The sequence below is a fragment of the Tenrec ecaudatus genome, chromosome 5, assembly GCF_050624435.1.
Source record: "Tenrec ecaudatus isolate mTenEca1 chromosome 5, mTenEca1.hap1, whole genome shotgun sequence".
Lineage (NCBI taxonomy): Eukaryota > Metazoa > Chordata > Mammalia > Afrosoricida > Tenrecidae > Tenrec > Tenrec ecaudatus.
In genome coordinates, this window is record NC_134534.1 from 19,503,577 (window position 1) to 19,517,003 (window position 13,427).

General features: G+C 45.8%; 1 protein-coding gene across 2 annotated transcripts in view; it reads left to right on the plus strand.

Annotated features, from left to right (window-relative positions):
• The window catches only part of ENPP2 (ectonucleotide pyrophosphatase/phosphodiesterase 2), an 87,626-nt gene that overhangs the window by 49,929 nt on the left and 24,270 nt on the right, over positions 1-13,427 (plus strand). For both annotated transcript variants that reach the window (XM_075549332.1, XM_075549333.1), the window contains 6 exons: positions 1,916-2,041; positions 7,993-8,024; positions 8,643-8,770; positions 10,414-10,501; positions 10,641-10,728; positions 11,788-11,960. In XM_075549332.1, the coding sequence (XP_075405447.1) occupies positions 1,916-2,041; positions 7,993-8,024; positions 8,643-8,770; positions 10,414-10,501; positions 10,641-10,728; positions 11,788-11,960 (635 nt within the window). The remainder of the gene's footprint in view (positions 1-1,915; positions 2,042-7,992; positions 8,025-8,642; positions 8,771-10,413; positions 10,502-10,640; positions 10,729-11,787; positions 11,961-13,427) is intronic.

Sequence of the window (13,427 nt, forward strand, 5' to 3'; positions counted from 1 at the left end):
AGGCTACTCTGGGTTGCGCAAAACCCAAACCAAACTCAGATTCCTTTGAGTCAGTTTGGACTCAGCCCGACTCTATAGGACAGGGTAGAACTAACTGCTTCTGTGTACAGTGTCCGAGACTGTAACTCTTCGCACTTGATCTTAGCCAAAAGGTCGAGAAGCAATTGAGACGGTAAAGCTTTATGAGAGGAGAAAGTCTCATCTTTCTCCCTTGGAGCAGTTGGTGGTTTTGAACCAATGGCCTTGTGATGAGCAGGCCAGCACATAAGCCACGACACCACCAGGGCTGCAAAGATTCTGGGAAAAGCTTCTGGAAAAATATCATGATCTTTTAATTCCATCCACGCTCCCACTCCCGCCGCAACTCCTGCGAAGAACTTTATGAAGGCCCCTTGGGTTTGCTTATTTTATAATTTTAGGATATTCCTTTACAAAATAATTTTCCCCATTTTGAGACTATTCAGAGGAAACCGGTGGTACAGTGGTTACAAGTTGGGCGGCTCTCTGCAGCGTCAGCGGTTCGACGCCACCAGCTACTTCTCGGGAGAAAGACGGGACTTTCTACTCCCCTAAACAGCTAGTTTCAGAAACTCACAGGGGCAGTGGCTACTCCTGCCATTAGATATCGCCAAGGGACAGTTTGAAACCTTCCCGCGGTGGCTGCCCGTCGCCATCAAGTTGATTCTGACTTGTGGGGAGCTCATGTGCTCAGAGTAAACCTGTGTTCCATAGGATCGTTAGGGCTGGGGCTCTTGGAAGTGGATCTCCAAACTTTTGATAGGTGCTTCTGGGTGGGTTTGAACTGCTAGCCTTCCTGCTAGTAGGCAAGCATCTAACCTCTTGTTTCACCTTAAACTTTCATAGTTCCATGTAAACGTAAACTTAGAAAAATGGCAATACATGTCACACCCAGTGTCTATTGCCTCTGATTCTTACCTTAAAGAACAAAACTCAACAAAATATTGATCAAACAATTTTCCTTGGGGCAGCAAGAAATTCATTTGGTGGGGAGAGGAGGAATGTTTACTGGTTAGAAACATTTCCTGGTAACTTTGTGCCTTGTGCCGTAGTTCAAGCACTCTGCTGCCAACCAAAAGGTCGGTGGTTTGAACCCGCCAGCAGCTCTGAGGGAGAAAGAGGAGGCAGTGTGCTTACATATAGATCTGCAGCCTTTTAAACCCAAGGGGGTGGTTCTTCTCTGTCCTGTGGGGTCACTGTGAGTTGGAACTGACTCCATGGCTGCTCTTTTGAGTCCTGTCCACCAGCTCTTCAGTTCTGACTTAGTACATTGTTGACAACTTTTTGTCAGGGTTATTTTGTTTCTCAGTTGGGATGGTGTAGGAAGTGACCTTCCCACCCCCCTCCCCCCACCCCCACCTCTTGTGGCCAGTATTGCTTTGTCAGTAACATCCAAGGCCACCAGTGGAGAGAGTGCGGGACTAGTGATTATGAACTCAAGACAGGAGACACATTAGAGAGCAAGTTGGAGAATAACATTTTGTAAACGACACACAGAACTGTCTGTTCCGTTTGTTTACACCACCCCAGCTGGGAAGAGTTTTGAAGCAATTTAAAATTTTCTTGTAGCAAATAGATCTTTTTCATAATGACTGGGTAAATAGATGATCCTTGACAATCGCGCTTACTTGGCCTTGGCAGACCTGGTGAATGACTTCAGATGACCAACAGGGGCTGCGTTATCAGTCTTCTGGCGCTTGCAAAATGAGGTGGCCAAGTGACAAATTCTCTTGAAAGCATCGAGAAATGATAAAAGTCAGGTTAAGAAATCTCAAAAAAGAAGGAAATTTCAATGAAGTTGTTAAAAACCAGCGAAAGGTCCAGAATCTTTAGTGCCTGGACTAAGATTTTAATTTTAAGTATTTTCAACGTGTTGTTTTTTTTTCCCTCCCCGCAGGAATGGAAGATGTCACATGCGATAGAACTGAGTTCTTGAGCAATTACCTGACTAATGTGGATGATGTTATTTTAGTGCCTGGATCTCTAGGACGAATCCGTTCCAAGTTTAGCAATAACGCTAAATGTAAGTTGATTTGTAAAATACTGAGTTGTGATAGTGGTACTCTAGGGGATTAAGTAAGGCTGTGTCTCCAAAATTAGGGTATTGTTGTTGTTAGTGCCCTTGAGTCAGTTCTGACTCATAAGGACCTTATGTATAACACAGCCCTGTCCAGTCCTGTGCCATCTTCACAATTGTTTCTATGTTTGAACTCATAGTTGGAGGTGCTGTGTCCATGCCTCTTGTTGTCGGTCTTCCTTTTTAAATTGTTTTTGATACTCTGCTACTTTACCAAGCCTGGTCTCCTTCTCCAGGGATTGGTCCCTCCTGACAACATTCTCAAAGTACGTGAGATCTCACCATTCTTACCTGTAAGGAGCATTCTTGAGACCTGTTTGGCGGTTCTAGCAGGGGAGCGTAGCTATTCATATACCCTTGACCGAAGGACGGTCCTCCTTCTATGGGAGGAAGGTCGCCTTCTTCAACGGAGCATGCGGCTTCGGGAGGGATGCACATGGAGCGGTGAGGGAGGAACGGGACACCCGCCTAGCCCCCCAGATCAGCCGAATCAAGCCTGGCGATCAATGGGATGACAGATGTCGCCGCCAGATTGCCCTCATATCCAATGTAAGGAGCCTCCTGTCTTTACTTCTTCCAAGACAACTGTTCGTGCTTTTGGCGGTCCCTGGCGCTTTCCTGATTCTTCCCCAGCACCGTACTCCACATGGACCCATTCTGCTCTGTCTTCTACTTTGATGAGCGACCTTTACTCATTTAAACTCCTTCAGCCTTAGTTGGACAATCTGACAAATGGGCATGATCAGAGCATCGTGGACATTAACCGGTACCTATCATGAGAATGCTTCCTAGTAGTTAGCAGCCTCACAAAGTGTTTGCTATTGTTCTGATCATGCTAAAATGTCCTTAATTTGAAGGATATTTAAAATCGGGAACTTCTGTTTACAAGAAAGAAGCTTTTTAACAAGAGGGTAGGTCTTACCCTTCAGCTATCCATGACAGCTCAGCAGAACACTTCGTCCCTGAAGGTTCCCCAGGAGGGAAACATATTAAAGCGTTGGAAGATGGCAGTTGTTTGAAAAGATTAGAAATAAAATAAACAGGAGTAATAGTTTTCCATTCTTTTTATTTTTGGTTTCATTTCCTTTTATTTATTTTTAATTAAAAAATCATGTTATTGGGGGCTCGTACAACTCTTATCTTAATTCACACATCCATCCATTGTGTCAAGCATATTTGTACATTTGTTGCCCTCATCAGTCTCAAAACATTTACTTCGTACTTGAGCTCTTGGTCTCAACTCCTCATTTTCCCCCCTCCCTCCCTGTTCTCCCTCACGATCCCTTGATAATTTATAAATTATTACTATTTTTTCATGTCTTACACTGTCCGATGTCTCCCTTCACCCACTTTTCTGTTGTCCATCCCCCAGGGAGGAGGTTATATGTAGATCCTTGTGATCAAGTCCCCCTTTCTATCCCACCTTCCTCTTCCCATCCTGGTATCATTACTCATTATTGGTCCTGAGGGGTTTATCTGTCCTGGATTCCCTATGTTTCCAGTTCTTATCTGTACCAGTGTACATCCTCTGGTCTAGCTGGATTTGTAAGGTAGAATTGGGATTATGATAGTGGTGGGGAGGAAGCATTAAAGAGCTAGAGCATAGTTGTATGTTTCATCGTTGCTGTACTGCGTCCTTACTGGCTCGTCTCCTCCCCGCAACCCTTCTGTGAAGGGATGTCCAGTTGCCTACAGATGGGTTTGGGTCCTGCACTCCCTCTCATTCAAAAATGATATGATTTTTTGTTCTTTGATGCCTGATAACTGATCCTATTGATACCTCATGATCACACAGGCTGGTGTGCTTTTTCCTTGTGGGCTTTGTTGCTTCTCAGCTAGATGACCGCTTGTTTATCTTCAAGCCTTTAAGACCCCAGATGCTATATCTTTTGATCGCCAGGCACCATCAGCTTTCTTCACCACATTTGCTTATGCATCCACTTTGTCTTCAGTGATTGTGTTGGGAAGATGAGCATCATGGAATGCCAGTTTAATAGAACAAAGTGTTCTTGCATTGAGGGAGTACTTGAATGGAGGCCCAGTGTCCATCTGCTTCCTCAATACTAAACCTATAAAATATGCATATAGATCTATTTCCCCATCATCATATATAAATCTATTTACATATGTATGTGCCTGTATTTAGACCTCTATAATGCCCTTTGCCTCCTAGTTCTTTCCTCTATTTCCTTTACCTCTATTTTATTTACCTCTTGTCCCACTATCATGTTCAGCCTTCATTTGGGTTTCAGTAATTTCCCTCAGTTACATTGCCTTTGATCAAGCCCTACCGGGTCTCCTACACCCTTCTCGCCATCGATTTTAGGTCACTTGTTGTTCTCTTGCCCCTGGGTTTATTAGCACCCGTTTCCTTTCCCCTGCCTCTCCCTCTCCCATGTCCCCATGGAACCATTGGTCTCACTGTTTTCTCCTCCAGATTGTTTATCCCGCCTATCTTCTCTAGATAGACCTGCAGAGATAATAAGCAACAAAAGAAAACAAAACAACAAAAATGAAAAGCTTGTAAATAGTTCAAGGTCTGTTTGTTAACCTTTAAGAAGTGTTTTCTGGTCAAGTCTGATGGGGTGCCGTGCCCTGACTCCACAGTCTATTTTTGGTATTCCCTCTGAACTTTGTTGCTCTGTTCCCCTTCCATTTTTTTAAAAATTTAACCGTTTGTTGTGTATTGAGTCTTCACAGAACAGATGGCTTTTCCATTCAAGAATTCTTACACATCTTTTCATGCCATTGGTTGTAATTCCCGCAACATAACACCCTTCATCCCCACTTCTCCCTGTGCTGCCCGTTTCCATTCCTCCTCTCTTAGCCCTTCCTGCCTTCTGAACGTGGTTCTTGGGTACATGCTCCTCCTTCAGTCTTGAATAGTTTCTTGTCCTAAGGAGTGTGTCCCTCCCTAGTGTTATTTCTTGTCTTATCAGTCTATTATTTGATTGAAAATTGAGGGGTGAGTCAAACTCCAGGCCTGAAGAGTGGCTGTGGGCCATAGTCTCAGGGGTTCCACACTAGTCTCTATCTGACCAGTAAGCCTGGCCATTTGTAGCATTTTGTGTTTCGGTCCACATTTTCCTCCCACTCTATTCACACCTTTCTAATGTGGTACCTCTCTGAACAGCCAGAGTGGTTGGTCGCCGTCACCATGTACTTCTTTGGGTCTCAGAGTTTCGTGTATTGAGGTTTGTAAGGTCCTTTAATTCTTTGGACTAATTGTTTAACAGGAGTAATCTTGCTGCTTATGGTGATGATGGGCCACTGACAGAGTACTGATTTGTTAACTAAGATGTTTCAGGTGCCAACTGCCTAGCATTGGAGAATGCATAGTTTTAGAGATACTGCATCTTGAAACAAGCCCTGGGAATAAGAAATCTTTGGCATCAAGTGTAAATTTTTGCAAATTTAGGTTTTCCTAAATGACGTTCCTAAGTCAGTGCAACTGGGAAATGTTCCAGGTTCTCCTACAGGCCACTTGTGCTGTGTCTCTGTGTGCTCTCTCCTGTCCTCAGTGTCCTTTCTTCTTCTCGGTCACTTGAGGGGGCCCAGCCCGTGCCACAGACTGGATGCAGTCAAGTGACCAGGGCACCTCTGGGTTTTTGCATTTGCTAATGGAGAATGGTTCTGTTTATTTGGAAAGGCCTTGTAGACAAATGTACTGAGGAGGTTTTTTCATAGTGGGTGAAAACGTCCCTGGGCCCAACATATCGTAACTTCCAGCAAGGAAATATTCAGCAGTTTAAAAACCCTTTCTACATAAGGAGGCTTCCAGAAGTTTGTAGCCGAATTCAAGGATCTTTGGGTTCCATTTTTCAGTGAACCTTATGAAGCTCCCTTGTATGCATACTCATACGTTAGATTAAATTTAGATCCATGCACAGCACATGGTCCAAGATATACACATGCTGTTTTGATGAAATTTTAGTTACATCACTATTTCAGCTAGATAAAAAATCACATTGAAATCCTTTTAAGAAAGAGCCTGTCTGATGAATATTATTGCCCTTTACAGAGAGTAGAAATCAAGGTTCAGAAGGAAGTGAAGTAACTTGCTCGAAATTCAACAGGTAGTAAGTAACACAGCTGGGAATTTGAACCCCAACCTGTTGATTCTTATCCTCCATGTTATGCGGGGTGGAGGGGGGCCTCTTCCTCACATATCAAGAGCACAGGAGAGGATTTCAGGATTAAGGATTGGCCTCTTTAATATGGAATCGAGAATTTGCCTAGGTGCCATAATGTCCAATACCCATTGGACTGCTACCCACCAGGTCAGCTGTTCAAACCCACCAGCTGCTCCATGGGAGAAAGATGAGGCTTTTGCCGAGGGTCTCTGTGAGTAGAACTGACTCCGTGGCCTTGAGTGTGTTTGAGTGAGCCTCAGGGGTTTATCTGAGCTCTAGATGGCCCCATGCTGCTTATCAAAGAACATGAACTGAATTCTGTTTCATCCCGTCCTGATTATGGTTACGAGGCCAGAGAGCGCAGGAGATTGAAATGGTGCCTTGCTCAATGAGATTGCCGGTGTCCTGGTTCTTAATGCCCGTACTCTGAGCGAGGAGTACTACTACTTGCTGCCGAGGCAGTGTGAGTGTCCACAGTGTAAGTGCCTGCACAGCTCTGGTAGGAAGTTCGCCACAGTACAGTGTCAATTCATTCATGCCCGACGCTCACCAGTCTTACTGACCTTGCTTTCCCTGCACAAGTGATGGACCTAACGTGAAGTCGGATGGAATCTACAACTTAGCTGCAGAATTCTTAGTTCTATAACTTAATGTTTTGGGCAGTGTCTTTGGGGTGTGCATATGTCTCCCCCAAGGCAAATTTGTTTATACATTTCCAATCAATCTGATCAAACCTGTTAACACAAATGCCTACTATGCGCCGGTACCAGCCAGACAGCATCCCATGCTGTCGGCAAGGCCTGCTCCACTGGTCCCCACAACCCAGGGCCAACCACCTTACGGCATTTGGCTTCTCTCCTGAACGCTGCTTTCCTTTGTGCTGTTTCTGTAATGATATGCTCAAGCAAATGATTGGAAAACAAAGCAAAATCCAATCAACCTGCAATCTCCTCCTTTCCCCACACTCCTTTCCACAGGGGCCCTTAGGATAGGAGACTGCTACCCACAGTTTATGCACAGCCAGCATTTACATGGTTTGGGGGTACTGACAAAAATATCCTTGTTTGCTGTTAGTAAAAATGAACGGGCTCACACATATGCATATGGCTGGAGAGGTCCGTAGCTCCGTAATTGCTGCTGTTACTGCATTCCATGGAGTTATAACACCCGCATCTGGCAGACTTCAACTGCCCTTTGGGGTGTTTGAGGCCACCACCTTTACGGGAGCAAACTGTCTTCTGGGTTTTTTCCTATGAGCCACCAGGTGGGTTAAAACCAGCAACCTTTTGGTGAGAAGCCGAACGCTTAACTATTACACTACCAGGGTTCCTAGCTATGTCTGCAGATAAAGAGAAAATGACATTGAAGAGTCCTTGATGACCAGTTGCGTTCCCAAAGTTAAGTTGCAAATAAACCGCGACCAGGCTCCCGAGAGACCATTTGGAGAATGTGAAGAGACAGTTTGCCGTCAGAATCCCGGTGCTGCCAAAGCAGGAATTCTTCCCAGAAGGGGAAACCCAGCTCCAGCCGGGATGTTGTTAGGGATTTGGTCCACAGGCTTAGCTGCATGTCACTCAAAGAGCCATTAAATACCACATACAAGTTCATCCATATTTTAAATATGTTCACATAGGTGTTTAAGCATTGCAGTGGTGGCCCTTCTGGGGGAAGAAACACGAAAGCACTGAGTCCCTGGCCATGAAAACGATTCCTCTCAATGTGACCGTCACCTCTTTGAAATCTTTTTCTCCTCTTTTTAAACAGATGACCCGAAAGCCATCCTAGCTAACCTCACGGTGAGTAGTGCAAGTCTCCTGGCCGCCGGCTGCAGCCTGTGGGCCCCTGGCCTGCTGACAGTTGCGGGCATCCTGATGGGTTTGGCAGTGTTATGAACTGAGAATATTTGATCCTTCCACTAGAGCTGAAAAGTCGTCATTCATGATTCAACAAATCTTGACTCTCTCTGAGCCCGATCTGCCCGCCAGCCTGTTCCATGGTTCCTGGTTCAGGACGGAGGCCTGAGAAAGCACATGAGCATATACTCATTTGGTCTCCACGCGTGCCGCCCCCGCCCCTGCCTGCCTTACTTCCTTGAATTGACTCCACGCAGATAGAAAAGGCCTTGGAGTTTGAGTGGTTCTCCGTGGTCTCCTGGGCCTGAAATGTATCTGAAAACTTCCTGACGCCTCTCTGATAACCTTTCCCAAAGTATCATCCCCGAAGTCTTCTGATCGCTTTGTGAGCCTATTTGTTTTCAGTTTGTAGTAGTTGATATGGAGTTAAAAGATTCCCCTTTATTCGCTAGTCAAGCTTTGGTTTGGGTTAAAAACTCACGCAGCTTTCGAACGAGAGAGTTACTAGGGCTTTTTCTGGAAGACAGTCCTTGTGAAGTGTACTTTCTATTTACTTTTCAGTGTAAAAAACCAGATCAGCACTTTAAGCCTTACATGAAACAACATCTTCCCAAGCGTCTGCACTATGCCTACAACAGAAGAATCGAAGACATCCATTTACTGGTGGAACGCAGATGGCATATCGCAAGGTAAGTTGGGTGTTGACTAGTCCTTTGTCAGTATCATATCAGCTGGAGTGCTTTTAGGTCCTTAGCAATCAGAACAAAAAAGTCTCAGTGGGAAGCCTCTCACTGTTTCCAAAGATTTTGAATGCCAAGTAAACAATCAACACGGAGACAATGGGTTCCTGTGTTCTGGATCTCAGCCTCTCAGTCTCTCTCTGTAGCATCGGAGCATCTTGGTGTGGTGTTCGCTTTTGTTTCTGTGTTGTGAATTTGCATGCTCTCCTCTCTGCTTGTTACTTCAAGAAGTCAAAAGCATCTTGCCCTGGCACACCAAGAGGACTGAATTTCAGCTGAGGGCTTTTGAAAATGTTCAACCTAAAATCTCTGGTTGTGGGGAGGCTTCCAGCTAGCTGCCTTCAGGTTGGCTTCCAGCTAGCTTGCCTCTGACTCGAGGGGATGTGCATGTACAGAGACCTGTTCCACAGGGTTTCCACTGGGCACGCAGGAGCACCTTAGTAGAGACCGGGACCATGTACCTGATTTCTGCTTTCTTGAATTGTCATAAATTGAAGGTACTCTTTATGAGTGAGTGGACTGTGTGTTATATGCTTTTTTGTCGATCCTAAAATATCATACCTCTGTGCTTTGTGTCTCGTACGAGGAGGGACATATTCGTATTAATAAAATGGCCATATGGCATTTACGGAGAAGCTATCTCCCTGCCACAAGAAGGAAGCTCAAATAGTTTTGATGTCTAGAGAACATAGCTTCTATTTTTTCTGTCTCTAAATGCAGATTCTTTCTGTGAGTTCAGGATTTCAAAATGTGGTGAAGTCTAGCTATGTAGATTTGCTACTTGTTAATCTGTCCTCTAGTTAAACGATGCTGATGGTTAAATTGTAATGCAACTGTTTTTATAGAGTACAGATTTAAGTGACACATTTAAAGATCACCTACTGCGTGCTTGGCACTGTATCTTGCAATGAGTAGATCAAAGTGTGCCAGACTAATAGCCTGGATTCCAAGGATCTAATAGCTTTGAAGCAAGTTTGGTAATGAAGCAAATAAGCCAAAAGAACATGCCTGCGATGAGCTTGGCACTCAGTGGCGTCAGGTGTACCCAAGGGCTCCGGGCTTCTCTCCCTACTTCTCTTTTATCCTGAGGGGTTGTCAGAACAGAGCCTAGGGGACACACTCAGGGTCATTCTCCCCCGAGCACATGGAGGATAGAAAGGAGAATTGAGATAAATATTGAGTGGACTTCAAAAAGTGTGTGGAAAATTCCATTGGCTCCTTTATTTTATTTTTTATAAATCATTTCTTCCAGCTCTTATAACAATCCATATATCAATTGTATCAAGCCCATTTGTTGCCATGATCGTTTTAAAACCATTTTCTTTCTACTTGAGTATCTGCTCCTCTTCCCTTCCCCCCCCCACCCTCGGAAACCCTGATAAATTGGAAATTATTGTTATGTTTATCTTTACACCGCCCACCGTCCCCTTATCTCTTATGCCACTTCTCTTGAGCTTTATCACAAGCCATCCCTTGCTTTCCAAATCCGCTCCTCCAGAGATTTTCCTGTGACTGAAATTTGTTTGTTTCCTTTTTTTCGATCAGAGCGATTTCCTGAGCACTCCCCACTAATTATGAAACTTTCACTGCAGGAAACCTATGGATGTTTATAAGAAGCCATCGGGGAAATGTTTTTTCCAGGGAGACCATGGATTCGATAACAAGCTCAACAGCATGCAGGTATAGCCACAGACTGGCGGTGGCTTGAACGCGCACCGGGACAATCTTGAGAGCGGCAGTGAGCCTTCGTGCAGAGAGGGGTGGGGTGCAGCCACAGATCGGCAGTGCCTGATTTTGGTTTCTTTTCTTTTCCTGGAAGACGGTCTTTGTAGGTTACGGCCCATCATTTAAGTATAAGACTAAAGTCCCTCCGTTTGAAAACATCGAGCTTTACAATGTCATGTGTGGTAAGTCACTTATTTAACACAACCAGTCAGGCAGCCTTTAGTTAATACACGGGCTTCCTCAGTGTCAGAAGTGAGGTGCCTATTTTATGGGAAACCCTCCCACCCCAAATGTTGTAACTCGTCCATTGGTTGGAGGGACAGAATATCAGTCCCTTCTAAGGCGTCTTTGTCTTTCTTCAGCAGTTGACTAATGAGAGTGTGCAGTGTTGCTGTTGGCAGCCTTGGGCTGATCCAATATAACATTACAGTTTGACACTGCTGCTCCGAGACCCGGTGAACCAAGAGTTCGGCACTGAGTTTTCTCCCACCTCCATCTCTTGCATCGCAGCCCAGCATGCCCCTTGGCCAGCTATTTATGTGCTCCCAATTATTTTTCTCCCTTGAGCTTCGAGTTGGTGAATGAGAACAACTTTTCCTATTTAGCAAGGGAGTGCCAGTCTGGTGGTTAGAGGGAGAGCCTGCAAGTCGGGTCTCCTAGGTTCTTGTCCCATCCTGGCTGCTGGCGCTCCCCTGTCCTGCCGCTCAGCTTAGGCAAGCCACTGTGTGCCTGCTTGGCAGCCATTCACCTGGGAGGAAATCAGCCTGTTCAAATCACAGCGGCGTTTCAAGGCAGAGGGCCAAAGCTGCCTCCTGTGCCTGTACTTCTGTGGAGGCCATTAGAGGGCAGGCTGGTGCTTATTTATTGATTACCGGCTTCATCTCAAAATTCACGATGATGCATAGCGGTACAGAAAGGCAGGGATTCTGTCCCCAACAGCTCTTGAGTTGTAACTATCAAAGACGTAGGCCAAAGTCAAGGAGAGCCCTGCGCGTCGTCATTCTTCCTTTGGGGGCATATCTCTTCCTATGGTCAAGGAATGAGCGTGCTGTTGCAGAAAGCCCAGGTGCGGGATGGTGAGGCTAGAATGAGGCAGGAGGTAAGGAATGCCCGCCATCATACTGTGGTTTAATCCTACTTTAATTGGTTGGAAGCCCAGTGGTGCTGCTTCTCACCAGAGCTCAATCAAGTACACGTGAGGCACCCCACCCCACCCCACCCCTTTTCTCTCTTTCCACCAGATCTGCTGGGGCTGAAGCCAGCCCCTAATAATGGCACGCATGGGAGTTTGAATCATCTCCTGCGCACGAACACCTTCAGGCCGACCATGCCAGAAGAAGTTACCCGCCCCAATCTGCCGGGGGTTACATATCTTCAGTCTGATTTTGACCTGGGCTGCGCCTGCGATGATAAGGTAGCGGAGCGCTCCACGCGGAAATAGTCTTAATGTTTATCATGGAGGACTTACTGAGTGCTGGGTAATGGAACTTTCTGTGATCCTGAACATGGTCTATTTCTGTGGCCTTCAAACTGGCAGTCATTAGTCACATGACACTATGTGATGGAGGAACTGCTTTTTTAATTTGATGGCTTTGAGTGTAAATGGGAAGAGGCCCACGGGGCTCGCAACTACCCTATTGGATGGCACAGGAAGGAAGAATGAGGAGCGAAAGGTAGAATTTATGATGCTCTTTAGGATTCCCAAAGACTTTTTTTTTTTGTGCTGTTTGTTTGTTTTCCAACCATGGGTCACATGTCAGTTAGATTCCCAACGGAAAACTGGATGGTTCACCCAGAAGAGATAGGTTAAGAGAGTTTAAAGGGATAGTTTCCATCATTTGGGGGGAAAAGAGGATTTTTTTACAAGGCTGGAAGGATGGAGGGAAGCTCAGGTGGGCTGATCACCTTGGGGCTAGCAATGGCCTGAGGCTGAGAGGAAAGACGGGGAGGCTACTAGGAGGATGTCGTTGTTGCTGTTAGGGCCTGTTTAGCCAGTTCTGACGCCTTCTGACCCTACAACAGCACGAAGCACTGCTCGCTCCTGCACCCGCCTCACAGAGTTCCTAAACTTGTTATGATCTACACCAGTGAGTCAGTCCATTGTGGCAACCGCTCTGTCAATCCATCATGTCGAGGGTCTTTCTCTTCTCCAGGCCACCCGCCCCCCGCCACTTCACAAAACAGGATGGCTGCCTCTAGGGACAGGTTCCTTCTGATCACCTGTTCAAAGTCCACAGCACAGTCTAGCCACACTCACTTCTAAAGAGCTTTCTGCTTTACTTCTTCCAAGACACACTTGCTAGTTCTGCCAGCAGCGCGAGGCTATGTTCAGGGAATCCTCCATCACCGTAATTTAAATGCCTCCATTCTTTGTCAGTCTTCCTTACTAACTGTCCAGCTTTCGCTTGCATAGGAGGTGATGAGCTAGGCCACGGCTTGGCCAAGGCTTCCCTTGTTCTCAAAGTGACATCTTTGTATCACAGCACATTTTCCCAGTGCAGTTTGCTGTGTGACTTCCTGACGGCTGCTTCCATGCTCCAAGTGAAAGGAATTCCTTGGTGACGTCAGTGCTTACCGTATTTATCACAATACTGATTCCTGATCCAGCGGGAGGGTTTTTATTCCCTTTTATGTTGTGGTGCAGCCCATCCTAAAAGCTGAATTTTTTGTATTTTGAGCACGACGTGATGGTGGTTCTCTCTCAGTGCAAGCCATATTGTGTCACCTGCAGATGGCAGGTTGTTTGCGACCTCCTCCAGTTCTAATGCCACATTTTCCTTCACAGAGTCTAGCTGCGCCATTGTGTCAGCGTGCAGCTGGAACCAGTGTGGTGGAAGGCTACCACCCTCACCCACCTTTCCTGGGGTTAAACTTGCAGGAT